This window comes from Drosophila subpulchrella, chromosome 2L, assembly GCF_014743375.2.
Source record: "Drosophila subpulchrella strain 33 F10 #4 breed RU33 chromosome 2L, RU_Dsub_v1.1 Primary Assembly, whole genome shotgun sequence".
Lineage (NCBI taxonomy): Eukaryota > Metazoa > Arthropoda > Insecta > Diptera > Drosophilidae > Drosophila > Drosophila subpulchrella.
In genome coordinates this window covers 19,465,791-19,491,163 of record NC_050610.1, presented here as the reverse complement: position 1 = coordinate 19,491,163, position 25,373 = coordinate 19,465,791, and the positions used below count along the sequence as shown (strand labels likewise).

Below are 25,373 nucleotides of genomic sequence, written 5' to 3'. Positions count from 1 at the left end.
TTCTGTGAAATAATATAAGAGGTATCAAGGCAAATGTTAAAGCAAAACAATTGTGCAATGTATCCAGCGCAAGATCTTATAATAATTAATTTATTTGATAACATTGTTTTGGTAACCATAATATTATTTTTTGAATCTGAATAAATTCTTTCATCAAACCGTCCTAAGCAGTATTCTTATAAAAGTTCCCCACAACAAAGACTTCAAAACAAGACAACTAAAACTAAATAAACAAAAAAGAAAACACAATAAAATGTCCCATAAAAAGACAAAAAATAGCGTAGTGATCGATCGGGATGGTGTTAGAGAAACCCCATCAGATCCTTGGATAATTTCCTTTCCCTTGCCGGAGCAGAAGGATCCGTCTCTGTGCCGGGATGAGTTCCTCAGCTCCTTGATAAAGGAACACGAGACCAGGGCGGAGTCCCTGAGGCCCCGATCGACAATCCGCGACATTTCGGTGGCTGTAGTTGTGAAGGAACAGGATGAAGAGGTACAAAAGGGGGCCGAGGCTATGGTTGTCTTGCAGCTGGCCAAGCAACGCCAAGCGGGGCCGCTGAGGAAAACAGTTGAGGAAGTTTTGGCCAGCATTAGAATGAGATCGACCCTGCTGGCTGCACTGAACTACCAGTGCCAGAAGGCGGCCATCGAATTCCTATCGGTGCGTCTGCTCAAGCAACTTCGCCTCTTCTCGAGTCCCTGGCCGGGAGAACTGGAGGAGATTCCCCACAACCTGTTCAGCTGGTCGTTGGATGACTTCATGAAGCGCCTGAACATGAAGCAGATATACCTGGACGTCATCCGTCGGGAGCGGAGTGTAGAGGATCTCGATTGCGTAAAGTTCTGCAGGGATCTGAGCGAGATCGAACTTCTTATATACGAAATCCGTAAGGATTATCGCGACGATCAAGATCTCTGTAAAAACAGCATGCAGTTGTTGCGGTAAGGATTGCAAGACCGTTTTTTTCCTGCTCATAGTTAAAAAATATGATCAAATAAGATTCAGCCCTTAACCAAAAATTGATTACCCTTACTTTAATCCGTGAATTTCTTTGTGGTTCAATCAATTAAATCTTTAATGATGTTAAAAGTAATTAAATATATATTTTCTCTCCAATTGCAGGGACGCCCAATACAACACGAATGCGCCCTGGGTCAATACTTTAAAGACAAATCTCCAAGGCATAAATGAGCAAGCGTCTAAAGTCGCGCTTGTTGATAAAAGAAGTTCCTATAAGATGAACTCTCGTCAAACATCGGTTTTGGATGATTTTGAGAATGCAACGGGTGAGTGAGGTTACTAGATCCCCCATATGTCCATCACCCATTAAAGGCATCACCTCCGCCCGCAGCTTTTGATCCCATTGAGATGCGTTATCAAATCAACTGGTTACGAAGTTGTACGGATCAGCGTCTGATGCTGATAGAAGGACGGGAGGAATCGTTGAGAAACGAACTGAGGGATTTGGCGGAACACGAGTTGCAGGACCTATCGGTGCAGCATTCCTGCGAGCTCATGTATTCCCTAGAGTTGGGAAAGCTTAGGGAGAGCATTAAGACCTGGCAGGATCGACTGGACACCGATCTGGAGAGCGCCGACGTCCTTTGCACAGTTACGAAGCTTTCTGTCCAAAAGTTAAATGATGATCTAAAGTTCTACATGGAACTGAAGGACACGTACTTAAGGAAAGTGGATGAGGTGCGAGCGCTTATAGCCTACGAGCAGATGACTCCTGAAGAGAGGGTAAGTTTCTCTATGTAGTTTTAAAGTTATTACTATATGATGAATCCTCTAGGAACTTGCCGCTAACAAGAATCGATTGTCCAGGAGGTCTACGAGGAAATCTGCGATAAAGCCTGTAAGGAAATCTGAAATAAAAACTGAAAGGAAGTCTGAAATGAAATCTGAAAGGAAGTCGGAAAGAAAATCTGAAAGCAAGACAGAAAGAAAATCTGTAAGAAAGTCTGAAATGAAAACTGAAAGGAAGTCTGAAAAGAAATCTGAAAGGACGTCTGAAAGGAAATCCAGAAAATCAAAAGTGTAATAGTGTATCCTTCGATTTGGATCATTTTACTTATATATGTTTGCAATTTACCAACGAGAACATTAAAACATAGAAACATTAAGCTTCAGTACCTCGTTCTTAACACGAATTCTTTGGGTGGATGTTAAAAAAAAATACAAAGCATGCAGGAGCTTTTCTGTTGCTCTAATACATATGACACATTTACAAAAGTACTCAAACCAAAAAAAACATTAAGTAAAATCAAGACAAAACCAAAAAAAAAAACAAAAAATAAATTTAAGACAAAAAAAGAATAGAGGGTTTCACCAAGATAAATACACATAATGGATGAGGTTAAGGAGCAGAGAGGAACAAAATTTGCAGATGATCCGTTGCAGATAAATTTTCCGTTGCCGGATCACCTTGATCCGTCCCAGTGCCGTGATGAGTTCCTTAGCACGATCATCGAGGAGCACGAGCGCCGGGTGAGTTCGCTGAAGCGATCGACGGCGGTTCGGGAATCGTTGTGGGTCATAAATCCCCTGGAGGCCGATGTTCGGGTGAGCGATAAGGGCGCGGAGGCGATGGTGGTGCGCCAGATGGTCAGACAGCGCCAGAGAGCGACCACCAGGAAGACCATGCAGGAGGTCCTGGAAAGCATCAAGATGCGGTCCAACATGATGTCGGAACTGTATTACCAGATACAGAAGGCGGCCATCGAGTTCCTATCGGTGCGCATGCTCAAGCAGCTGCGCCTCTTCTCGAGTCCTTGGCCGGGTGAGCAGGAGGGGATTCCCTATAACCTCTTCAGCTGGTCCTTGGATGACTTCCTGATGCGCCTGGAGGTGAAGCAGATCTACCTCGACGTCATCCGACGGGAGCGAAGTGACGAGGACCTCGATTGTGCAAAGTTTTGCAGGGACCTGAGCGAGATCGAGCTCCTTGTACACGAAATCCGTGCCGATTTTCGCAGCAATAGTGATCTGTGCCAAAACAGCATGCAACTGTTGCGGTAAGTGTATTTATATTTAGGCTTATAGAACAAAGCTTGGCTAAAAGGTATCATATACAGTATTGAATTTCGAATTCATTCTTTATTGATATAATATCCTGTTTCCTTTCATTGCAGAGGTGCCGAATACAATACGAAAGCGCCGTGGGTGAAAACCCTCAATGAGAATCTCCAAGGCATCGAAGACGAAAAGTCACGCGCCTTGCTTTTAAATAGTAGCTCCTGTCAGTTGTTATTTCGTCACGCATCCGTTATGGTAAACTTAGAGGACTCATCGGGTAAATGAGTTTTCTAGATCTAAGTCTACACTAAACTTATTACCTTTACTATGACTTCTCTCTGCCTGAAGATATGGCTCCTATCGAGATGCGTTATCAAATCAACTGGTTAAGAAGTTGTATGGATCAGCGTCTAATGCTGATAACACGTCGGGAGGAATCGATGAGGGACGAACTGCGGGATTTGGAGGAACAAGCTTTGCGGGACGAGTCGGTGCAGTATTCCTGCGAGCTTATGTACTCATTGGAGTTGGGAAAGCTCAGGGAGAGCATTAAGGTTTGGCAGGAACGACAGGATAACGATCTGGAAAACGCCGAGGTTCTCTGTACCGTATCAAGGCTTGCTGTGCAAAAGTTAAAGGACGATCTGAAGTTTTACACGGAAGAGAAGGAAATGTATCTTCGGAGATTGGACGAGGTGAAAGCTATTATTGCCCAGGAGGAGAAGGCTCTCGAGGGTCGGTTATCAAGGAAATCCGCGAGAAAGTCTGAGATAAAGACAGCGACACCGACTGAAATGGCTCCTGAGAGGAAGTCTGTAAGAAAGTCTGAGAGGAAATCTGTTAGAAAGTCTGAGCGGAAATCTGAAAGAAAGTCTGAGCGAAAATCTGAAAGAAAGTCTGAAAGGAAATCCCGAAATTCTAAAGTGCAATAGTACATCTTTCAATTTCGAACATTTTACTTATATACATACTTATGTTTGCAATTTGACAATTTACATTAATAAACTTGTTGAACTTAAGTAACATCTTTTCATTAATATGAATTATATATTTTTAGTGATCTATCCAAATTTCAATATAATAGGAGCCTGTTTTTTTTAACAAAATGTGACAGATACACAAAGCCCGTCAAATAAAACACACGTTAAATAAAAAAAAAAAAAAAATCGTTTCTTAAGAGACGGGGTACACAAAAAATAGATTAAAATGGATGAGGGCAAGGATAGGATAGAAACGGATTCTTCGTCCGATCTGTTTAACATACAGTTCCCGCTGCCGCAGCACCTCGATCCGTCCCAGTGCCGTGATGAGTTCCTTGCCATGATCATCGAGGAGCACGAGCGCCGGGTGAGTTCGCTGAAGCGATCGACAGCTCGGTTCACGGCGGCCAGCTTGTATCCCATGGATACGGAGTATCGGTTGAGCGAAAAGGGGGCAGAGGCCATGGTGGTGCGGCAGTTGGCCACTCAACGCCAGAGGAGAATCGGTAAAAAGACCGTGGAGGAGGTCATGGAGAGCATCAAGATGAGGTCGAACATGATGGCCGAACTGAATATCCAATGCCAGAAGGCGGCTATCGAGTTCCTATCGGTGCGTCTGCTCAAGCAACTCCGCCTCTTTTCGAGTCCCTGGCCGGGAAAACTGGACGACATGCCCTACAACCTGTTCAGCTGGTCGTTGGAACACTTCTTGCTGCGACTGGACCACAACCAGATGTACCTAGATGTGATCAATCGGGAGCGGAGCAGCGAAGATCTCGACTGTCTAAAGTTCCGAGCTGATCTGAATGAGATCGAACAGATTATATACGACATCCGAGAGGACTTTCAAAGGAACGAAGACCTCTGCGAAAGCAGCATAAAGCTTATTCGGTAAGAGGTGATTTTGTAAATAATGGGGCTTACATGACTAATATATTATTATTTTCAGTGATTGCAAGTACAATACGAATGGTGCATGGATTAAGGACCTTCAAGTCAATAGCCTGTTAAAGGAAAATCTAAGCCGCGATAGCCCAAAAGATGATTCTACCCATGTCCATTTACATAAACGTCAATCCATGATCATGGGTCGTTTCGAAGATGTTAGTGGTAAGTCAAGGATCTTCCTTACTCAAAAGCAAATACAATCTATATTTTCCCGCAGCTCTTGATCCCATAGAGGTGCGTTACCAGATCAACTGGGTAAACAGCTGTATGGACCAGCGACTAATACTTCTAAAAGACCGTGAGGATAAGCTGCAGGAGGAGCTGAAGGATTGGGAGACCAAGCTGAGCCAGGACCAACTGGTGCAACATAACTCGGAGGTAGTATACGCCTGGGAGGTGGACAAACTCAAAATGAGTTGCAAGGAGTGGCAGGTCAAGCTGGATACCGATCTGGAAAACATCGAGGTTTTGTGCACCATAAGCAGGCTTGCTCTGCAGAAGGTCAAGGACGATCACAAGTTCTTATTGGAGCAGGAGGAAATGTTCCGGCGAAGAATAGCCGAGGAAACGGAGCTCATGGCCACGGAGGAGAAAATTCGGCAACAAAAACAGGTGGGTTACTATGAGTTATAAGGTCCTTAATGAATTTAAGTTAATAGCTAGATTTAATCGTTAAAACTTGATTAAATAAACAAATTCTTAGTTAATAGCAAGTTTCAATTGTGGTTCCAAATTTATGCAACTTAAAATTTTTAAGAATCATTAAGAGTAATATTTTTTTTTTTAAAACTATTTGTAGGTGAAATCGTCGGACGTGAAAGCGGCAGTAGAGGCCATAGAGGCGGTCTTTAAGCCAAGTGAACCCAATAAGAAGGCAGCGAAATTCTAAAGCTCATCAATATTCGACAAAATGTATTTATGTTGGCAACCCAAACAAAATAATCAAAATCCCACAATGCATGAACTTAACCCCCAAAGGGTTGTTGCCTTCAAAGTCACTGTCAAAGGATCAGGCGAAATGGGGGTATTTATTGGGTGGGGGGATTAGGGGGGTGCGCCAAGTTAAGGCAAACATTTACCATATTCATTATTATTGGCGGGGACAAATGAAATTACAGGCAAACGATTCCCCCACATGCCGATTGCAGTTTAGAAAATCGAATTATGTGCAGTTTAGTCGCCGTAGTAACCCACCTGGAAAAACCAACTCCCAATCGTGGAACTATTATATCCTCATGCATAGTTATTTTATGCGCCGTGGCAACCTGAAAGTTGCCGCATAACTTCGCCCACGCTTGTTGCCTGGTTGGGTGAGTATTATTTACGCTTAGAAAATAGAGAGTAGAAATTCGCCAACGCCAGTCGGAGGCGGATCAGGTTTACCCAGATAAAATCCATTGGAATGCCAACAAATCCGCGACCAACGACCAATGGCAATACCCCCGAGGACTGGCAGGTTTTTGAGGTACTATTCGGTGCTGAGAATGACACGAAAGTTGGGAACGGTAGGATGACCACAATGTCACCTTTGAGACAACCACTTCCATCTCACCAGGTAAGCTGTTTGTCTGTCGCTAAGGTTTCATATCCCAATCTAAAATTAGTCTCGCCAAAATCGTGCGCCAAATTGCCATATAAACGTGTAGACATCATATCAGGCTAGATTTATGTGAATTCGCAATTGAATAACGACTATTGTTCGGTGCTTTTTATGCTTCAAATTTATGCGGTTGTTAGGGGAACTAATGATGTTTGTGGGGGGATTTGCATAAAATTCGTTGGGTCTAGGGGAGATACAGTGGTGAGGATTGCTAAAAGGATCGTGAAAGGTGCATAATGAGTATAGAAAAATGTGAAGGAAGTTAGGAACGGATATTATATATTCAGGAACGATATCTAAAGGGGGAAGAATTTATTGTAGTTTTCGTAGCTTTCAAATCATTAACTATGTATAATAAATTTAAGGACTATTAGAGATAAGTATGAAGAAAAATTTTAATACTTTTTACATAATAAAGTCATTTTTAACATTTTACCTTATCCATAACAATTATCCTTTAAAGCCAAACCCAATTGCCTGTACAATTAACTTGGCCAAGCTTATCGAATGCTCAACACATTTTCAGTTCTCATTTGTCTTCGATGTTAGCCCCTTCCAAAGTGCAGACAATTGGCCAAAAGTTGCACACCTCATTTTCCGTTTCCGGCCAGGTTGAAAATTTCCATCGTATAGCACCTATAAAACCTCCCTAAAACCCATTCCCGTAATATCCGCATTCGCGTGCGTGAGTACGTTGTGGATATTGCATTTGATACTTCGCCACTTGGCGCCATGTGAATGACCCAAATAATCCAAACAAACTGCAAAGTTTTCCGAATGTGTAAACGTGGCTAGAATGGTGTAACTCCACCTGAATCCTTCTCCTCCTCCTCCAAATCCCCGTGCCCCTGCCATTGAGCTCGTTTTCACTTGGAGCATAAATATGAGCATTGTGTGATGTTATGTTCAGGTAAATTCCTTGGTTCCGTGCATCGGCCTACCCTCTGTTGTTAGGTGGAGGTTGTTAGGCTTCCCGAAAGGAGTTTCTCCCGAATTAAAGCTTAGTTCTCCGACGGCTTTGACTGGGAACGGTTGGTTTTGTTTTTGGAGTGGTCGCAATCCGGAGTTCTTGGCTTCGAAAATGCCCAGTGAAAATCATCTGCATCACCATCACTTGGGACACAGTGGTGGCCTGTCGCCGCATCATCATCACTTGGTGGGGAATAAATATAAAAAGACAAAATTGAAAGTGAAATCTAAAATATTTTTGTCGGGCAAAAAAGAAAAGTAACCACATATTGGTTTACTTAAAGAAGTGAAAGCATAATTTAATAAAATTCCTAAAATAAATAATTGTTTATCCATAGTAATAGATCCAATTTTAATTTTGCCTTATTAAGTTATAAATTTTAAACAAATTTAAATTATATATTTAACGAACATTTTTCTAAAAATTTTTCCAAAAAACAAATATAAAATCTTGTAAATACTAACAATTTAAATTCGCTTAGCTAATACAAAAAATATTGTATTTTTATAATTTAGTCCAATTAAAAATATACCTTTGTAAAAATAAAATTTGAGTGCCTATAGCACTTGCAAAAATATTAATAATCATAATTTTTGAGTATAATTCAGCTGGAAATTAAAAAAAAATCATTTTCAAAAACAAATTTTTCCACACATAATGACGGCTTATTTATATTATTGGGCATAACTAAAATAAAATTTTCCCATTTATTTATTTATTTATTTGGTTTTAATTCTTTCCAACGCTACAAGCACAAAAAATAATTATAAATTAGTAATTTTCATATTTATTTTAATAGTGTCCTAAAAAGAAACAGATTTTAAATTATATAAAGGTGTGGCCTTTCATTAGTAATCCTAATATGTGTGCGTCTTCCAGCTGGACACGTCTTGTGGCAATGCGGGAATCACCGTGACAGAACACCATCATGGACTGGACATGACCACCACATTGCGCAGTGAATTAGCTGCATTATCCTACAAAAAGGAGAGACTTTCGGGAGAGGTAAGTCCTAGCGGATTAACCTAAAACTAAGATAAAATATAGAATATCTCTATAAATCTTCAAAGCTTGCTGAAACCCGTTCCGCGTTGTGCAGCAAGGATGCGGAAATCGAAAATCTGCGGTCTCAGGCAGCTCGGCAAACAGCTCTCATCGGATCCCTCCAGAGTCGTCTGCAAAATGCCGAGAGTAGGGAGCAGTCCGTCCAGGCCAGATGCGATTCCACCATTCAGACGGTTCAGCGGGAGAAGCGGAGTTCCGATGAGCGTAACAAGGAGCTGATCTGCAAGATACAGCACCTGGAAACCCATGTGGCCAATGAGGAATCCCAGAAGGATCAGGCCAAGGCTCAGCTCCATGATCTCCTGCGCCGCCTTAGCATTAGTTTGGGCATGGATGTCTGCGATGGCAATCAGAATTCCCATGCCACACCGGAGTGTATCATTTCTAGGGCCGAGGAAGTGATGGTGGAACTCCAAAGAACCAAGGCCAAGGTCAGTTCCACCTGCGACACCCTCAGCTCCTGCGAAAATGAGCTGCTGAACTTAAAATCGCTGGCCAACATCGAGAAGCAGCGTCTTACTGCCCAACTTGATGGAGCTGGAAATCATAATCACGAACTTGAAGGACGTTGCCGGCAGTACGAAAGAGATCTCCAGATTCAAAGGGATCGGCTAACCGAATCTGAAATCAATGGGGAGAAACTCAAGGAAGAGTTGCGTGGCTTCGAATCGCGCTGCCATCGTTTGCAGAACAATCTGGACAGGATTCAGGGTGACCGACTGCAGTTCTTGAGGGGATTGAGCAATCTCTTGAATGTGCCCGAACCTTGTGAGACCCTGATCAAGGACAAATTAAGGGAGACTCTGGCGGAGAATCAGGCCATGCATGCGGTAATACAAATTTGTAATCTATTATATACCTCAGTTAAACCCATTATTTACCCCCCAGCAAATGCATTCTCTGCGAGATCAGTTGAGTTCTGAGCATGAAAAACTAAAGGAGACCCAACAGACCACCGAATGTCGCCTCCGTTCTGGAGAGGCACAGAAATGCGAGCTAACCGAGCGCCTGGAGAAGTGCCATGCCGAGATCCATACTCTGCGCAAGGATCACATGGGTCTATCCGAGTTCCTGCAGCGACTGGCCAATGCGATGAACTGGAGCGAGTGCTCTGCACCTCCGGCACTTGGAACCGATACCAATCTGATGGCGGAGAACTTGCTCGAAAGAGCCGAGAGACTCACTGCCCACTGCGAGCACGAGGTGCCCCATCATCACAATCATCATCACAGCCCGGAGAAGGGTTGCTGTGATCATGGACATGGTCATGGTCATGGTCATGGCAAGCTTCGCAGGGAGAGATCCTGCCATGACATTTCTCTAAAGGAAAGCAGCAGTGTGTACAACCTACAGAGGCGAGTGCGTGTACTCAGGGAGCAAGTGCAGCGCAGGGATCTCCACTTGGAGCTGCTGCGTCGCAAGTTGGCCATTATAGAGGATGGTGCTAGGGGGAAGTGCATGTTGCAGGGCGAACGGGATGAGGCCGTTTGCCGGGCTAAAAAGGCGGCCAAACAGGTGGACAAGTTGAGTGCCCAGCTGGCCGATGCCCGATCTCAGATAGCCGAAGTCAAGGCCCAGCTGGCCGAGGCCGTGGAGTACAAGATTACCTCCTTGGAACGGGCCAGGAAGATTGATGAGTTGACCACCCAGATATGCGATCTGGAGGACGAAAAGACCCGTCTACTGTCCCAACTTAATGCCCTCAAGGAGCGCCTCAAATCCTCCTGCGAGTCCAATCAGAATCGTAGATGTCGCGATGAGGCTTTAATTAATGTAAGCATACAAAGATATACTCAGAAATAATAAACTAAGTAACCCCTAAATTTCAGTCCATGCGCGATGATGTTAATCGCCTGAGCTCCCAACTTTCGGATGCCAATCAGCGTCTGTCCCATTTGCAATCCTTCCGCACTTCGGTGGCCAGGACCTTGCATCTTAGGGATCTGCCGGAAACCGATCTTCTGCACCGTCTTCAGGCCCTGTGCTCCGCCCACCAGGAGTTCACAATGTTGTCGAAGCGCTATGAGACAGCCTCACCAGTTGGTGATCATCCATGTCCTCGGTACGATGATCCCATACCACCATCCGCCCACTGCCGGCCACCAAGGGAGCTCAGTCCTACGCCCACTTCTTTTCACCACAAGGCCACACTCCATTCCGGCAGCAGTCATCACCCACCTTCCGAACACCATCATGGCACCAGCAGCCACGTCCACAATCATCATGGTCATGGTCATGGACTTGGATCCCATTCGAGACGCCAGCGTAGCAAGAGCCGGGACAAACGAGTCCACGACGAGTGCTTTGACACGGATGTGCACCGACTGCACCACGGCTGCAAGGAGGAGCTGCTGGCCACCGGTTCCGAGGATGATTATGACTTCAAGAGCAAATACTGCTGAAATAACCTTCTATGCATTTATACTTTTCCGAGAAATTTTAAATAAAATATTTTTCCTGTATTAGAGGAAACAATTGCATTTGATAAATTTAAAAGTTCGTATAATAATAATAATTTTTTATTCATAATTAATTTATCGGGTGGAATGGAATAAAAAAGAAAAGAATCGACGGCCTATACTAATTTCCGGGTTTGGCGGCATTCCGTAATCGTGATTCCTTTTTATACCACTTAAGTCATATCTTTGTTACAGACAACTACGAACCTTTTTCAGACAAGTTGAAGGCACATTTTGGCCTGTTTCACTGATGAAAGATAAAAAAAAGCAGTTGTATAAATTTAATACATACTAGTAAAAACTCTTTTCAATCACTGTTTTAAAATTTTTTAATGCTTACCTTTTTTTTATAGCCTTTTTTGTGTAAAAAGTGTGCCAACACTATCTACATGTAAGTATTTAAAGTTTTCAGAATTAGCCGTAAGAGCGCTGCTTGTAAATAGTTCCAGGAATGGCCGTTAAATGGTGAGAATTTGGCGCTGAAGTTGATTTAAAATTGTGTTTTATCAACAGCTGAATTCCGTCGATATTGATATATTTTATGGATAATATTAAGTTCCATATTATCCAAAATAATGACTTTAATGCCCCCAAAACACTTTGGGCAGGTCGCTCACCTGCCATTGCAGCCTTGGTTGATTGACTCCTCTGGCCATTTATTTCGCTGTTCCACCAGTTCCCTGGACCATCGATGGAATTATGCAAATAGGAAAAGTGTCAAATGCATTGTACCGCCTGCCGCAACACAGATGTCTGTCGAATAAATCAAAATTGACTGCTGCAACCTGTTTTTCCAACCAAGTTCAGGCCCAGAGCAAACGGTGGCGCCTGGAAATGTGCAATTAATCAAAAGTTCAGTAAACGCTTTTAATACCAATCCATGGCAATCCGAAGCGAAGAGTCAACGCCAATCAAGATGCATATTTTTGCATGTTTGGAGTTACACAACACGTGAGTTGTAAGTAGTGTCCCATCATTATTTGCCGCACAGACTCGCCACAGACGACACCCAGAGCAATGAACTTGGGACGTCGAGATCGCCTCGGTTGACTTCCCTCCTGGTTCCCGTGGAAAGGAGGGAGGAGTCGCGTCTGCATTCAGAACATATGCACTAAAAAAAATTGAATCCATTTTGTTAAATTAAATTCTTTACTTAAGATAAATTTAAACCGAAACTGAAGATATTATACAAATATTTAACTGTTTCTCTGTCCTCCAAAGTGTTCACAAATATTTTACAATTCCATTTTACAAAAATAATATAGGATTGTACCTAAAACTTGATTAAAAAAAAATTGTTTTCGAAATTTGTTCTGTTATTATGTTTTAAATTGGAACATTTTCATATGCATTGATTAAAACAAACGAATTCATATTGAGTTCCGAACTAATCAAGACTGTTATTCATTAAACCTCATGAATTTGTCACGAATAGTCGCCTATATTAGTCATATGTATTCTTAAAGTATATTTTACAAAGATTGTATAGGAAAGTTTGTTATGACAGACATGCTAATTTTCTTATTTAATAATTTGTGTAAAAGATCACAAAATATTTTTGTTTTAAGCAATTACAAATTGAAATGACCTAGTTTGTGTTCTTACATTTGAGTCACTTTTTCCAATGTCATAAGGAATTTTTTTAAGTGAAAAGAAGGCAAACACATCCAGAAAACATGTTTATGAGGGGGTCGAGCGGGTGGTGCCGATGCCACATGTGTGCCTTGTATGCCCCTGCCTCCCATTTTCTGGCTGATCTTGCCACATGAGCCGGCAGTATGAGTTGTTCACAGCGGGGAGCGCATTTCGTTTCGTTTTGCAATTGAGTTCCTTCTTCGCCAACAGGTTTAACTCTTTGATCTGGTTCCTCTTCCACCCATCTCCACATCCCTTGGCGACTTTTGATCTTTCGTTCGGAGCTGGAGGTGCTCCATGGTGGAGGAGATGCGGCCATTAGAGTCGCAGTCACTCAGGTGTGGTATAAGCCGCCAGAGAAGCCAGACTGAAAATGGGAAAAACGAAGACGGAGCCTAGCCCATAATTAATATCGTTGAGAATTTGATTTAACACTCTGCGTTCTTAACAAATTGACCGTGTGTCAGGGACTTAAATGCGTAATTGGAAGAGGCATTCAATGAAATAGTAATCAATTTTAAACGATGATATGTATGGTATAGATGTATTTAATTTTTTAGTTGAGCAGCAAAACAAATAATTTATTTTTTCTATACAAAACCGTCAGTTAAAAACTATTCACATAACCCGATTTAAATGTTATGTACTTGAAAATATCCACTTCAAGTTAAAACCCGCGTATTAACAGCCCCTTATCATTTCACCCGACTAATCCAGTTCAGTAGTTTCTGAATATTGCAAATCCAATTTGGCTAAATCAACAGCAAATAAAAATAGTGACATATTACTGAAAAACCTGGACTAAAATGGTATGCAATTCAAATTTAATTGGCACTCTATACGTATTTTCCTGGACATTTTGTCTATCCGCATGTCAGGCAGATCGAATTCAAAAGGGTCAAATAGTGGTTGGATTTTTGTTTGCATTTGCCCACAGGAAACTGGCATTTGGAATGCGTGTCCGACCAAAAACTAGGACACAAACTATGGAAATGCGGACAAGTTTAAGTCCACAAAGCCAAACACGAAGCGTGTGCTACAGGGTAGGGTTTAAAATAAATATGTATGTTTATGCTCAAAGGTTGGATGAGTGGAGAAAAGGCGGACGGGAAGGTCACAAGTGCCTTTGGTGTCACACCAAATTGTTTGCAAATACAGAACACGCGTTGAAAAGCTGCCATAAAGAAGAGTGAAGAAATGGATCTGAAACCTCTGGCAACGCCTTACCTTGAAGCATCTACTTTTCTTTGGGATTTAATGGTTTTTTTTCTAGCACAAAAGAGTCAGTAGCAGCATCATCATCATCATTATCATCATCGTACGTTGGGTGCCTGACTGGCATCTGAGATGATTTTAATGCTGTTGATTGTGGGCTTGCTTCGACATTTTAGCCAACTTGCCATCACCCTTCATCTTGTTGTAGTTTGACGAGATTTGTTAAAGCCACAAGCTTCCGCTTATTGTTTGCTGGTAACAATTAAGCCGCACTTTTGCACCAGTCAACTAAAATAATCAAAATGTTTGCGGCTCACCCAGGCACCCACAACCAAACAGAAACAGGAACTTATGCACTCAAAAAATTTTAAGTGTTTTTCTGTTTAAATAATAAGAAAAACCAATACAAAATATAAAAGAAAATTTTAAAATATTTAAAAAGGGTTGCACTTAACACCAACAAAAATATTTCGTATGTAAAAGTTTTAATATTAACTTAAATTTTCAAGTGCTAAGTTTGAAATGTCTTTGGGAAATTACTTTAAAATATAAAAAAATGTTCTAAATAAATGTTTAAATTAAATTTGATTGTATACTTGTAAAATATAAAATATTTTTGTGTTGTGATACGACCCATCCTTAAATTATTTTTTCTTCAACTGCATATTTGTGTGGGGGTAATCTCCATTTCGAAACCGAAAGCAAATGCAATTTTTGAATTTTTCCACAGAGTTGAGAGTTGAGTTAGGAATGGCTTTGTCCATGAATTTGCATGTTTCGGCAGGGATCAGTTCTCTATTTTGGGGGAATGGCAGCTGCGGAATCATGGGGATTGCTTTGCCATTAGTCCGGTTGCTCCGTTTTGCGGACAATGGCCATACGAGTCTTTGGCCCCATCAAAAATGCAACCAGTGAATTGGCTATTACACACACATCGACCCATACAAAGTTGAATGCCAAACTGAATTTTTCCGGCTTAGCATGTTTTTGATTAAAACGCTTTGATTTGTATTTGAATGGATTTTTGGGGGAGTATGATGAGTTTCGAGGGCATTCGCATGAAACACAGAGTGTAAATAGCACTCTGGAATGACAGACAAAATCGATTAGATTTGATAGCCTCAAGTTATGTGCTTATAAGTTTTGATTTATGTAACTAAATTTTATTTTAGAAGGAGGAGGATGAATAAACTTTTTAATCAGTACAAAATGATATACAAACCTTGTTAAACTTGACTCTGCACCATAGTTCTAGTTTGGTTAACAAAAATCATAACTTAAACCAAAAGTTTGGGAAAACCAAATCTTATTTATTTGGTTTTGAATTTTATTATAATTTTATTTTTATCAAATAGTAAATACATAATTATGCTTAATGCTTTATTCAAACCATATAATACTCAGAGTGCCGCTTGAGAGCTGACCCCTAATGCCACTTGATCTGGAAACATGGCTCCCACTTCATCCACTTTAGTGTTTAACCCATTTCCCCGCCTTTGTTGCAATCCAAGGGAATTGCATTGTTCGCACTTAATCAAGGTCGCCACTTAATTAGACTTTCTGCTGTGGGAATCAAGTGTCGCCGGGAAGCGAAACAATTGCGCTTCCATTGCATCAGCGAGATGGATGCCCATCCATTTGGGCCGCTTGGGAGTCGACGGGGTTGGCCAAGTTGGCCAAGTTGGCATAACTGCACACATTATTCAACGCGGCAAACAAAAATTGTAGCTATTTTAATTGTCCAACATGAAATAATAAATGCTCACCATAATGGCATTAATAATGGCGATGCACACATAAAACAATAAAACGAAAAAGTGGCTATAAAATGCAAGCCAGGCAGCAGAAAGAGATTGTCCAGTGGACCATCAGTGGATCACCAGTGGACTCCTGGCTGCCCCTCGATGTGTCTTAATTAGCATAAATATGCAGCGTGGTTGTGCAATTGGCCAGAAGGGGCGGTGAGTGGAGTGGGGGCGTGTCAACCGAGTGCACCGCAACATCATTTATGGCTGCCATCGGTCAATCAGATTCAGAATCGGCTCCCGTTTCGGTCCAGCATCCATATGCATCCAGATATATGTACATATATAGAGTGCATATCCCCTGGCCGCATTATTATGCGGGCTCACTTCTCCAATCGTAATGGCTTTAATTGTTATTGTAATTGGCAGTGCATTCAATGGTAAGTAATTGAGTCATGGGGGTAAATGATTGAGGTTTGATATGCTAGATTATGTCATTGAATTTGGAGAGGTTACAAAAGAGCTGGGATTAAATGGAGCTGTTGGGAGCTGATCTCATTTAATTGCTTTTCAGTTAATTGATAAAAACACTGGAAATTTGGAAGGTTGCTTGTTGTAATATACAGTATTTATAAACTAACAAAAAGCCTTTTAAAATCAGGGTGCATTTAAATGATATATTTTAAATCTCTGATGTTCAATTATTTTCTTCATTGCACTTAATTTTTGATGATTAAATTAACTTACCACACAATTCCACTCTACCAATAAACTGATTATTTATTTAATAAATTTTAAACTGAAACCTAATTAAGTGATTTGGATTACCTTTATTACAAACCAATAAACAATTAATTCGACAACATTTTGTTTTGCTTTTTTCTGTCAGCTTTATTTGATTCTCGCGATGGTTTTGCACAGGCAAAATTTGAAGTTCAGAGATATACAGACAATTGGCTATGATGTAATGCTTAGAGCTACATATAATATATAGATAGGTGTAATATAGCATATATATTCATGTATATAATATGATACATAGATTTAAAAAACAGTTTTTCTTTTCTTTGTCTGGGCATCGTCGTTTGACCGATAAAAAACCAAGCTTTATAGGTATCAAAAATGATTCGCAGTGCTTGCAAATGTGGACATACAGATTACTTGATAGATATCAGGACTATATGGTACGAATATAATTATGCATAAGGGTATATGTGTCTATGCGTGATATTAGAAAAGGTTTTACAAAAACTCGCTTATTGACAACGGTTAATCGTTAAATATGTTGTAATAAATTGGAAAATTTCTCATTTTATATACTATATTTTCTTTAAAAAAGTTCTTTATCAAAGTGTGTGTGTTTTTTTTTTGTCAGTTACCTCTTCTAAATTAAAGACGCCTAAATCGTATCACAGATAAATGTGTTTTCCGAGTTTTATCACTCGGATCGCACATTGGCATAACTTAGGCCTATAACAAATGGATCTAAAAACTAGGTGTACAAACTAGGGTTTTTGCTGGATTTTTTTGTTGTTTTCGGGGGATGTTGTTTTGAGGCAGGCTCTCAGTTCTGCCACCAGAGGGCGCTCGTGTTCCAGATCCACGCGCCCGACCCTACTCAACGATGCTGCTGGGGATTCGGGGGTCCAAAGGCCTGCATGCTGTAGTACCGCTCGCAATCCTCCTTCACCACACTGGTCACATGATGGAATTGGCAAGGATGCGAAATCTGTGATTTTGGCGGCAAGGGAGCCGGCTTTACGCGCTTCTGTTTCTTCTGCTTTCGGGTACCGGGCACGGTCAGAGCCTCGTTCTCTGGATTGCAAACCAAACGCTCCACATGTTGCCACAACTCACGAGCCGCATCCGTGGAATCGAAACTGAAGCCGATCATCTGTTGGTGATTACTTGACCTGCACATGGTGTGAAACGAGGGACCAGCAATGCGATAGTTCGACAGGTTATCAATGCGATCCGACCACAGGGCGAAACAGGAACCCCTCTCCGCCAGCACCAGGGTAACTCTGGGTATAGCCCGTGCCTTAGAGTTTCCCTTGTCGTGTAGGATCACTGGTATGCCAGTGAATACCAGACGCCAATCGCCATCGTTACCGGTTCCCTCATACAGATTGGCCAAGGCGCCACTCACATAAATCTCGGTGCCCAGACCACCAAAGAAACTCTCCACCTGACCACGTTCGTAGTCCGAGAGATTTGTGTTGCTCGTGGTGTCCGTGCTAATGGTATCCGCATCGATATCCGAGGCATTGTACAGGGATGTGGTTCCGTGGGCGCTGCTCCTTTGCGCCGACGAGTGCGAGTGGGCCGACCAGTCCGGGTGAAGGATCAACTCGTCCCGGGGCTCCGAGGAGGAGCCTGTGCCCTCACTGGACTCCGATGGGGGCGCCGAATCGCTTACGGAGCCCAAGCGGCGACGTGTCTGCTGCAGTTGATGCGACATCTAAAAAAAAGCGGAGAGACGAGAGTGCTAAATTAGATTTCTGTGGCAAAAGCTTTTCGGCTGCGGTTTTGCTTCAAGGGGAGTTAATGCAATTCTCTTTTGCCATTTTGCCGGCGTCTCACTAAAGTTGGCAACCGAAAATAAAAACAACTGAATGGACAAAACAATAAAAGTACGACTATAAAATACTCATTACACGTAACGAAAAACTACTTAATATTGACAGTAAGCTAACTGAAAATATACATTACATTACGCCCATAAGCCGCCCAAAACTGTGGCGCCAATTTCGCTTTGCTGCTTGCATATCTCTTACATATGCACTTATTTACTACATATAGTAGAGGCATTCAAATAAGTTTTAATAATTTATAAATATAATAAAAACAATAACAAATTTTCTAAATTTTTTAATGTGGGTTGTATTTCCCTGTAGCACGTGGAAAATTTTTAAGGCAGGTAAGGTATGATTCGAATCTGGCTGCCAGATGGAATGGCTCGGCTTAAACTGATCGCAGAACCCATGGGAAGCAGGACTTAAATCTAGTTCTAGATAGAGTGAGTATTTTATTAAACAGCGAATCGGCTGCGAATAATCATTTCCAAGGCAACATGTTATATTTAACAACAGGTTACAACTGAATAGATCTTAAAACATTATCTCCCACAAAAAGAACGATTATAAACTAGTTTCATGAGATAATGATTATAATCATCAAAACGAGTTAATTACTGGCTTAAAGCAACCAAACGCCTCTAAAATTAATATCTAAATGAAATAGCAAAAACAATATACCCTAGTACTCCCAAAATACCGGGTATAACCATTTCCATTCCCAACACGAGTTTCAGTTTCGGATTCTCTGGCTCTCTAATTTGTTATTTACTTTGTTGCCCTGCTGCAATTGCTGCCAAGTAAAAACAACCAAAAAAATGTATTTCACTGTGGTCGCTCTGCTGGAAATTAAACACAATCAATTTCCGCTCCAAAAACTCAAATCGTAAACAAACAATAAAATTCGCATATTTATGCTCAATGAACAATTTGCCAAATTTCATTTATTTAACTAATTCGAAAATGGCCATATATAAATTGACAATGAGAGTAATTGTTTGTTCAATTTTAATCGTCTGGAGTTAAGTGAATATTTATTGATGAAAAATGTTTTGATGACAGTATTTGTTTTTGGCTATAAATTACTCAAACGAAATGTGTTTGCCAAGCACCAAAAAAATATTGTTTATGACATAAAATTATTATTATTATTATTTTACATTTCACATAAATAAAATAAGTTCCTCTGACAAGCTAATTAAAATTGTAAGCAAATAAAAGCAAAGGTCCAAAACCAATTAGGATGCCAGCACAGAATGATACATTTGCATGCCAGCGTGTAAAAATCTACATATCAAAGAACTCACGTCCTATGCAAATACCTTTAAAAAAGTTGTAACCGAAAACTACGTGTACTAATTCGGAGGCAAAGCGCATAGCTAATGAATATGGAGCGTTCAAATTTTGTTAGCTTCTCTAGTTCAAATACCAGAAAAGTTAGCCGAGGCACGTGGACATTGGCACGTTTTAATTAGCGCCGCAAATTGCAGGTCACGGCGTAATTAAATTATTTAAATTGCTAATTTTCCACAAAACTAACAGACAGGGGAGGGTAGGAAAAATTATACAGCAAGTGCTAAAATGGAAAGTGCTAAACACTCGAACGTGTTTTTAAAGTTGTCAATGCGACGATGATGAGGATGACTCCAATAAATAATCATCAACAAAGTCTTATAGCATTTCAACCAGGGGAAAGGGGGAATTTTGTCCAGGATACGCAGGAAGTTGCTGTGGAAATGTATCGCGTATCCGCTGAGCTTCTTTGGCACACTTTCAGGCCAACTTCTGGCAGGGCCAAAAACTTTCAGCTTTCCACGGACAACTTTGTTTGTTCTGGGGTTGTCCAGGAAATATTTTTGGTAGCAGAGGGAGGGGGTAAGGAAAAGTAGGCGAGGCACTGCAACATTAACACGGTTATCTATAATTTACACGCACTGGGGGAAAACGGAGCCTCCTTAACTGCGGTGATTTCTGCCTGCCTGATGCACATTTATTGTGCTATTACTTTTGTGGCCCGAGGATGTCCCCTGCCCAGCCCCAAAAGGCAAACGACTTTCCTCCCCTGAGTGTTTTTTTACGTGTCCTGGTTTGGCGGCCAAAAAAGTTTTAAGCTACATTTACAGTCGAGATATTAGCAATCAAAGTTTGAAAAGTATGTAAATATTACTAGAAGTAATTATTATATTAATATACTACTAATAATAATAATATTATTGTAATATGTTTCCCATTTAAGATGTTATATTTTTACTATGTTTATGCTATGAATTTCATGCATCAAACCCATAAAATAAAAATAAGCCCTGTTTATACAACACAGAAAAATGCATTAAATGATATCAGCTAAGATTTCAAATTATTTAAAATTTATATAAAGCTTTATCGGGTAAAGTGTTATTACCACTTTAGCTTGGTTCTATAATTTTGCCAGTTGCTGTAGACAAACTTTTATATATCTTCCAGCAAAAGATTAATTGCCTTACTTCCACAGCTCCCCGAACCTGGCAAATATATTTAGTGCCGAGATTTATGTAGCTTCATTACGACCACCCATCACCGTCCCTAGGAAACAACCCCAAAAGACATCCCCCATCCCCCAGGAAACAGCGGGACGTTTAGTCTATGTATATCGAACGTTTTGGTCAGACAATTAAAAATATTGTCCCTCATTCGCTATATCTTTTTGTCCCTGTTGGGGCCACTTTTTACTGTTGTCATGGCAGCCGACTGCCAAATGAATATTTAATGTTAAACCCAACTCCTACAAATGGCCTTCGGAATATCGAACGGAAAACGGCAAGTTCAATGTCAAGTTTGCACCGTACCAAGCGGCGTATGCGTAATTTTTGTTCTGCATGTTTGCCTTGAGTTCGGCTTTTATTTATGGCCTCATGTGTATTTTAAGCTAATAATCGGGAAAATCAACAGAGGCAAAAAAAAAAGAGAACAATAAAGCACGCAAAAGGCTTGCTGTTATTTATGGCAATCATATATTCCCATGGAAATTGGCCAATTAATTGGAATTTGTGGTGTTAGGGGTTTCTCTGGGAAGACAGTGCCGACATGGGTTTAGAAAAATGTATTTAAATATTTATTAGAGAAAATTCTTATAATATATAGAGTGAAATCAAAACGAAAGATATGAACCGACGAATTTAAATGTATTCAAGACCTTTAAACTGAATTTCGCTTAAACCACAAAAGGCCAAAAATCATTTGCAGGTCAAGCATGCGCCTTCCAAAACGCCCCGGGGGATTTTGGCAGGAAACATGGTTTAAGAACTGTCACAAATTTCATATTTCACTTTATTTGTGTCAGTTGACAAATGTTTGAAATTGACAGGCATGAGAAATATGCTCAATAATAAGGTGGGTGGGGTAATACAAAGTTAGGCTTTGTGTGGCAAAAAATGTAATTTTGAGTATTAGTATAAGGTAGAAAAAAAGGAAACAGAAAAAATAATAAAGACCTTAAGAAAAATGTGTAATTAAATTAAAATATATATATTAATTGGAACTGGGGACTATTACTGCTTAAAGAACATGCTTGGCTAAGTAATTGTGTCTTTTAAATCGTTTGTTAAAGAAACCAGTGATTGAAAACCGCTTTTAAATTATAGTGGTAAGTTTCCACATTTTTCTCTGTGTGCCACTGAAGGTTGGAAAATCCCACACACATCCCAGTCTTTTCATCGTGGGACAGGTCAGTGAAAATGTTGGACATGTCAAAAGAGGCAGAGAGAAATCAAACAAATTGCTGTGGATGTGCCACAATTGAAACCGTTAGCTAGGGGGCGTAGTGGGCGTGGCCCCCTAACAATACCAAGTTGGATACAAAAAAAAAAGAGGAAAAAAGAGCAACAGATACAGGTTGGTTGGTTGACTTTTGAGGCCTTTATGTTAATTTCTGATTCATTTCCAGTTTGTTTTTCCCCCAGATATGCGCTTTATGGAAACTCACTCAAGTGCATCAGCGCAGGAGTGGCAAGCGTAAGAGCAAACGTGCTGTGATTTAATTTTTTCTGTGACGCTCGGTGGCAAACAAAATAATTCAACATATGTATGGGGGGCCAGCAGCAGCAGCGGGGAAAATGTGGGGGAAAAACTCAATTAAAATGCACAAAGCCTCTCGTCTCGCCTGACCTCTCGCTTTTGCCACCAGCTCCTTTCCTTTTGCCGAGGACAAGCAATTATCGTTGCTGCTGCCCCCCACGTATGTGGATCAAAAAATGCTTCAAGTTAAATTGAATTTGTTATTAAAACCCAATTTTACATGACGCATTTTGATGACACGTACGTATACGTACATATCCTCCAGCTCTAGTCGCAAACTTCAATTTCAAATGCAGACGTTGGAGATAAGTTGACGTGGCCGCAATTCGCGAAATTCCATTTTCCCCGCTGCTCAAACACATGGCAAACGAGAAATTTTCATAACAACAACCGAATATTTTTTCGCATAAACATGCAAATTTCTCACTCAAACCCAGATGGTTTGCCCACCCATCCCTTTGCCCCGTTGCACTCATCTTCTCAATGAGTAATTTGCATGTAAAAATAAATATATACACTCGTTTATATAGTATTTTTCCTGTTTGCTTTTTAGCATTTGTTCATGAACTTCGCCGTTGACGAGAACAACAAACTGTCATACAAAGCTTTGCCATTGTTCAAGGAAATTTTCGCAAAACGATAGAGGGGCGGTGAAAGGAGAACCAGACTATTGCCTGTCAAGTGACTGACTAACAAGTTTCGTTTATTTCCTGCACTGGAAAAAAAAGTAGTTTGACAAAATGTTGATTTTTATATGATTTTTAATCCATAAATTGAATAATAAAGATAATGAAGATGTGGGAAAATATATAACACTGTGTTAAAATACTATATTTCAACTGTCTAAGATATTTCATTTACAGATGAATACATTTTGTATCTTTTAGATAAATACTGTAAATCTTTTTTTATCTTGAAATATAATAATATGTTTTTTATATTTATGTAAAAGTATTTTTCAATTATTACTGACAAACTTCTTAACATGTTTTACTTTTCTTACTCAAATTTTATTGCGGTCTAATAAATTCCATTTACAGGTTAAAGACAAAGATATATATAATTTAACAAATTACTAAGAGTCTTTGTTTAAAATCTTCTTCAATTGTGATTTTTATTTATTTATGTATAAGTATTTTTCAAATATTATTGTAAAATTTCTTAACATGCATTTCGTTTCTTACTCAAATTTCATTGCGCTCTGGGGCCAGGTTTTGATTTATGACCAAATTGAAAAAGCGAACAAAATATTTACGTAATAATTCTGTGGAAAAACGCACAGCAACGCCATGTATTTAGGTAAAGAAGTATATACAGCTATATTTCAACGAGTCGTGGAATAATTACATTTTATATGTGAGAAACCGAACAGCACATGAAAGTGAATCGACACGTGTCTGTCGGCAATAATGCAAAACAAATGCTTTATGACTTAATGTAAAACAAATGCTCAATGACTTCATATACGTGAATAATATGAATCACAGGCATTATGAACAGTTGTTCATTTGGGTGACTAAAAGCCAATAAATCCATAAAAAATATATCTTTAGAGGGCGGATATTTATAAAAGAGATAATGGGTAAGTGAAAAGCTATAAAAATAAAAAATGTCCATTAGCAGCTTAAAATGTTTCCTGATAATTTAAATGACATAATGCTTTTACTTATTGTCTTTATTGCTGGCATATAATTAATTTTTTGTTAAAATACTTTTATTATCAGCCACTTTGCAAATATTTTAGATTAATCAATGTTTTTAATAGGGTTGTATATATATTGCAAAATATTTTATTACTTGCATTCTTGTTTAAATGCCTTGTAATTTACCAATTTTTTTGCCTAACATAATCCAGACGCTTTGTCATCCATCTTCAGGAGAGTTCTTTGCAATTTTTGAATAATTATTTTCTTACAATATCTTTTTGCTCCTACAGGATCTGTCAAGTCATTTGTCGGCCACAAAAAAAGCCCCTGCAGTATATGTATTTGCCAACTTCATTCAATTTCTGGCATGACTTGCCAATGTTGCTACTGCGATGTTGCTGATGGGCCATGGCAACAAGCTGTTGCTGTCATGAGTTGGCAGAAGCTATCGCCTAAAGTCTGCCAGCGCAATAAAGCAATATTAAAATTGCTTTTGGCAAACACTCAATTGTAAAAGGACCAATTGAATGGTGCCTACCCAATGAACTTGTAACCCAAACTGCAACATAGTTGTGGGAAATTGTGCGGAATAAGTTCAAGTCACATAAATAAATATGCGATCAGATACAACTCGGTCTCATTTAAATCAAATTCCCACAGGCAACGTCAATTATGTGGAGCGGCAACAAGTGCACTTTACCTGTAGGATCCCCCTTTTCTCCATCGCTGTGGAAAATTGCCTCCGGTGCGACAGCAGCAACAACTGCACTGCATTTTTATCCTCGTTTTTTCGCTACCTTTTTACACAATTTACATTTTTTGCAACTTTGCCATGCAATGGGCGTGATTAACAACTTCCCTTTTTGGCCGAGGAGTGGAGTGGTTGGTGGGCAAATTGCCTTGATTCACTTGGTTAGACATTGAAATTGACACTTTCGAGGCAACCTGGCTAAAACGATAATTGGCTGACAGCAATGGCAAAAAAAGAGACTACGCCGTGCGTAATCGAATTAATGATTGGCACACAGATCGTTATGAAAGTCTGCCTCCCAAGATGGTAACTAAAGTCTTAGATTACAAAACAATAAATGGAAGGAAGTGAGCCAATGGGAGTGGTTAACTTGTGGGTTTTCTTTGATTGATTTTTTCTTATTTTATTAAACGTGACTGGTCAGGGATTTATGTATCTCAAACTACACTTGGAATAATTTATTTATATAAACGCACATCACCTCTATAAGGAAAGTAAGGTATAGCGTTTGTAGATAATCAGTATTTATTAATATTAATCTGTCAAGAGATCACCTTAAGTTCTACTTGGAGATACGTGACTGCCTTGGAAATCAATGCCCCAAGTTCGATTGATAATATTTTCATTCAAAATCTATTGAAGCGACGCCAATGAGACAGCGACATTTTAATAGTAAAAGTCTTATCAACAAATATAATAAATCAAAACAGA

At 40.0% G+C, this 25,373-nt stretch overlaps 5 protein-coding genes across 6 annotated transcripts in view; 4 read left to right on the top strand and 1 right to left on the bottom strand.

Moving 5' to 3' along the window:
- Positions 1-149: 149 nt before the first annotated feature.
- LOC119548775 lies at positions 150-2,127 on the top strand. The gene is made up of 4 exons (XM_037856320.1): positions 150-942; positions 1,124-1,287; positions 1,353-1,744; positions 1,797-2,127. Exons 1-4 carry the CDS (start codon positions 254-256, stop codon positions 2,043-2,045), a joined length of 1,494 nt encoding a protein of 497 aa, XP_037712248.1. The 5' UTR covers positions 150-253; the 3' UTR covers positions 2,046-2,127.
- Positions 2,128-2,229: 102 nt separating this feature from the next.
- Positions 2,230-4,038, top strand: LOC119546831. Its single transcript, XM_037853423.1, has 3 exons — positions 2,230-3,018; positions 3,136-3,296; positions 3,368-4,038. Exons 1-3 carry the CDS (start codon positions 2,351-2,353, stop codon positions 3,949-3,951), a joined length of 1,413 nt encoding a protein of 470 aa, XP_037709351.1. The 5' UTR covers positions 2,230-2,350; the 3' UTR covers positions 3,952-4,038.
- A 93-nt stretch (positions 4,039-4,131) lies between these two features.
- On the top strand, positions 4,132-5,903 carry LOC119546832. The gene is made up of 4 exons (XM_037853424.1): positions 4,132-4,890; positions 4,949-5,109; positions 5,165-5,559; positions 5,747-5,903. The coding sequence occupies exons 1-4, from the start codon at positions 4,226-4,228 to the stop codon at positions 5,834-5,836; spliced, it is 1,311 nt and encodes a 436-aa protein (XP_037709352.1). The 5' UTR covers positions 4,132-4,225; the 3' UTR covers positions 5,837-5,903.
- Positions 5,904-6,349: 446 nt separating this feature from the next.
- Positions 6,350-10,984, top strand: LOC119548165 (coiled-coil domain-containing protein 170). 2 transcript variants are annotated; one of them, XM_037855275.1, is made up of 5 exons: positions 6,350-6,502; positions 8,397-8,522; positions 8,588-9,412; positions 9,471-10,355; positions 10,412-10,984. In XM_037855275.1, exons 1-5 carry the CDS (start codon positions 6,350-6,352, stop codon positions 10,982-10,984), a joined length of 2,562 nt encoding a protein of 853 aa, XP_037711203.1. The 2 variants fall into 2 exon arrangements, with proteins under 2 accessions (XP_037711203.1, XP_037711204.1); XM_037855276.1 differs by lacking the exon at positions 6,350-6,502 and adding an exon at positions 7,629-7,703.
- A 5,522-nt stretch (positions 10,985-16,506) lies between these two features.
- Positions 16,507-25,373, bottom strand: part of LOC119547168 — a 45,186-nt gene continuing 36,319 nt past the window's right edge. Inside the window, exon 4 of the mRNA XM_037853895.1 lies at positions 16,507-18,097. Within this exon, the coding sequence (XP_037709823.1) occupies positions 17,255-18,097 (843 nt within the window). The 3' untranslated portion in view covers positions 16,507-17,254. The remainder of the gene's footprint in view (positions 18,098-25,373) is intronic.

Excerpts from the sequence above, each read along its gene's own strand:
- LOC119548775 (XM_037856320.1), top strand. The coding sequence starts at position 254 with ATGTCCCATAAAAAGACAAAAAATAGCGTAGTGATCGATCGGGATGGT. Across the intron at positions 943-1,123 it reads AACAGCATGCAGTTGTTGCG|GGACGCCCAATACAACACGA; the intron begins GTAAGGATTGCA and ends CTCCAATTGCAG. Across the intron at positions 1,745-1,796 it reads AGATGACTCCTGAAGAGAGG|GAACTTGCCGCTAACAAGAA; the intron begins GTAAGTTTCTCT and ends TGAATCCTCTAG.
- LOC119546831 (XM_037853423.1), top strand. The coding sequence starts at position 2,351 with ATGGATGAGGTTAAGGAGCAGAGAGGAACAAAATTTGCAGATGATCCG. Across the intron at positions 3,019-3,135 it reads AACAGCATGCAACTGTTGCG|AGGTGCCGAATACAATACGA; the intron begins GTAAGTGTATTT and ends CTTTCATTGCAG. Across the intron at positions 3,297-3,367 it reads AAACTTAGAGGACTCATCGG|ATATGGCTCCTATCGAGATG; the intron begins GTAAATGAGTTT and ends CTCTGCCTGAAG.
- LOC119546832 (XM_037853424.1), top strand. The coding sequence starts at position 4,226 with ATGGATGAGGGCAAGGATAGGATAGAAACGGATTCTTCGTCCGATCTG. Across the intron at positions 4,891-4,948 it reads AGCAGCATAAAGCTTATTCG|TGATTGCAAGTACAATACGA; the intron begins GTAAGAGGTGAT and ends TATTATTTTCAG. Across the intron at positions 5,560-5,746 it reads AAATTCGGCAACAAAAACAG|GTGAAATCGTCGGACGTGAA; the intron begins GTGGGTTACTAT and ends AACTATTTGTAG.
- LOC119548165 (XM_037855275.1), top strand. The coding sequence starts at position 6,350 with ATGCCAACAAATCCGCGACCAACGACCAATGGCAATACCCCCGAGGAC. Across the intron at positions 6,503-8,396 it reads AACCACTTCCATCTCACCAG|CTGGACACGTCTTGTGGCAA; the intron begins GTAAGCTGTTTG and ends TGCGTCTTCCAG. Across the intron at positions 8,523-8,587 it reads AGGAGAGACTTTCGGGAGAG|CTTGCTGAAACCCGTTCCGC; the intron begins GTAAGTCCTAGC and ends AAATCTTCAAAG.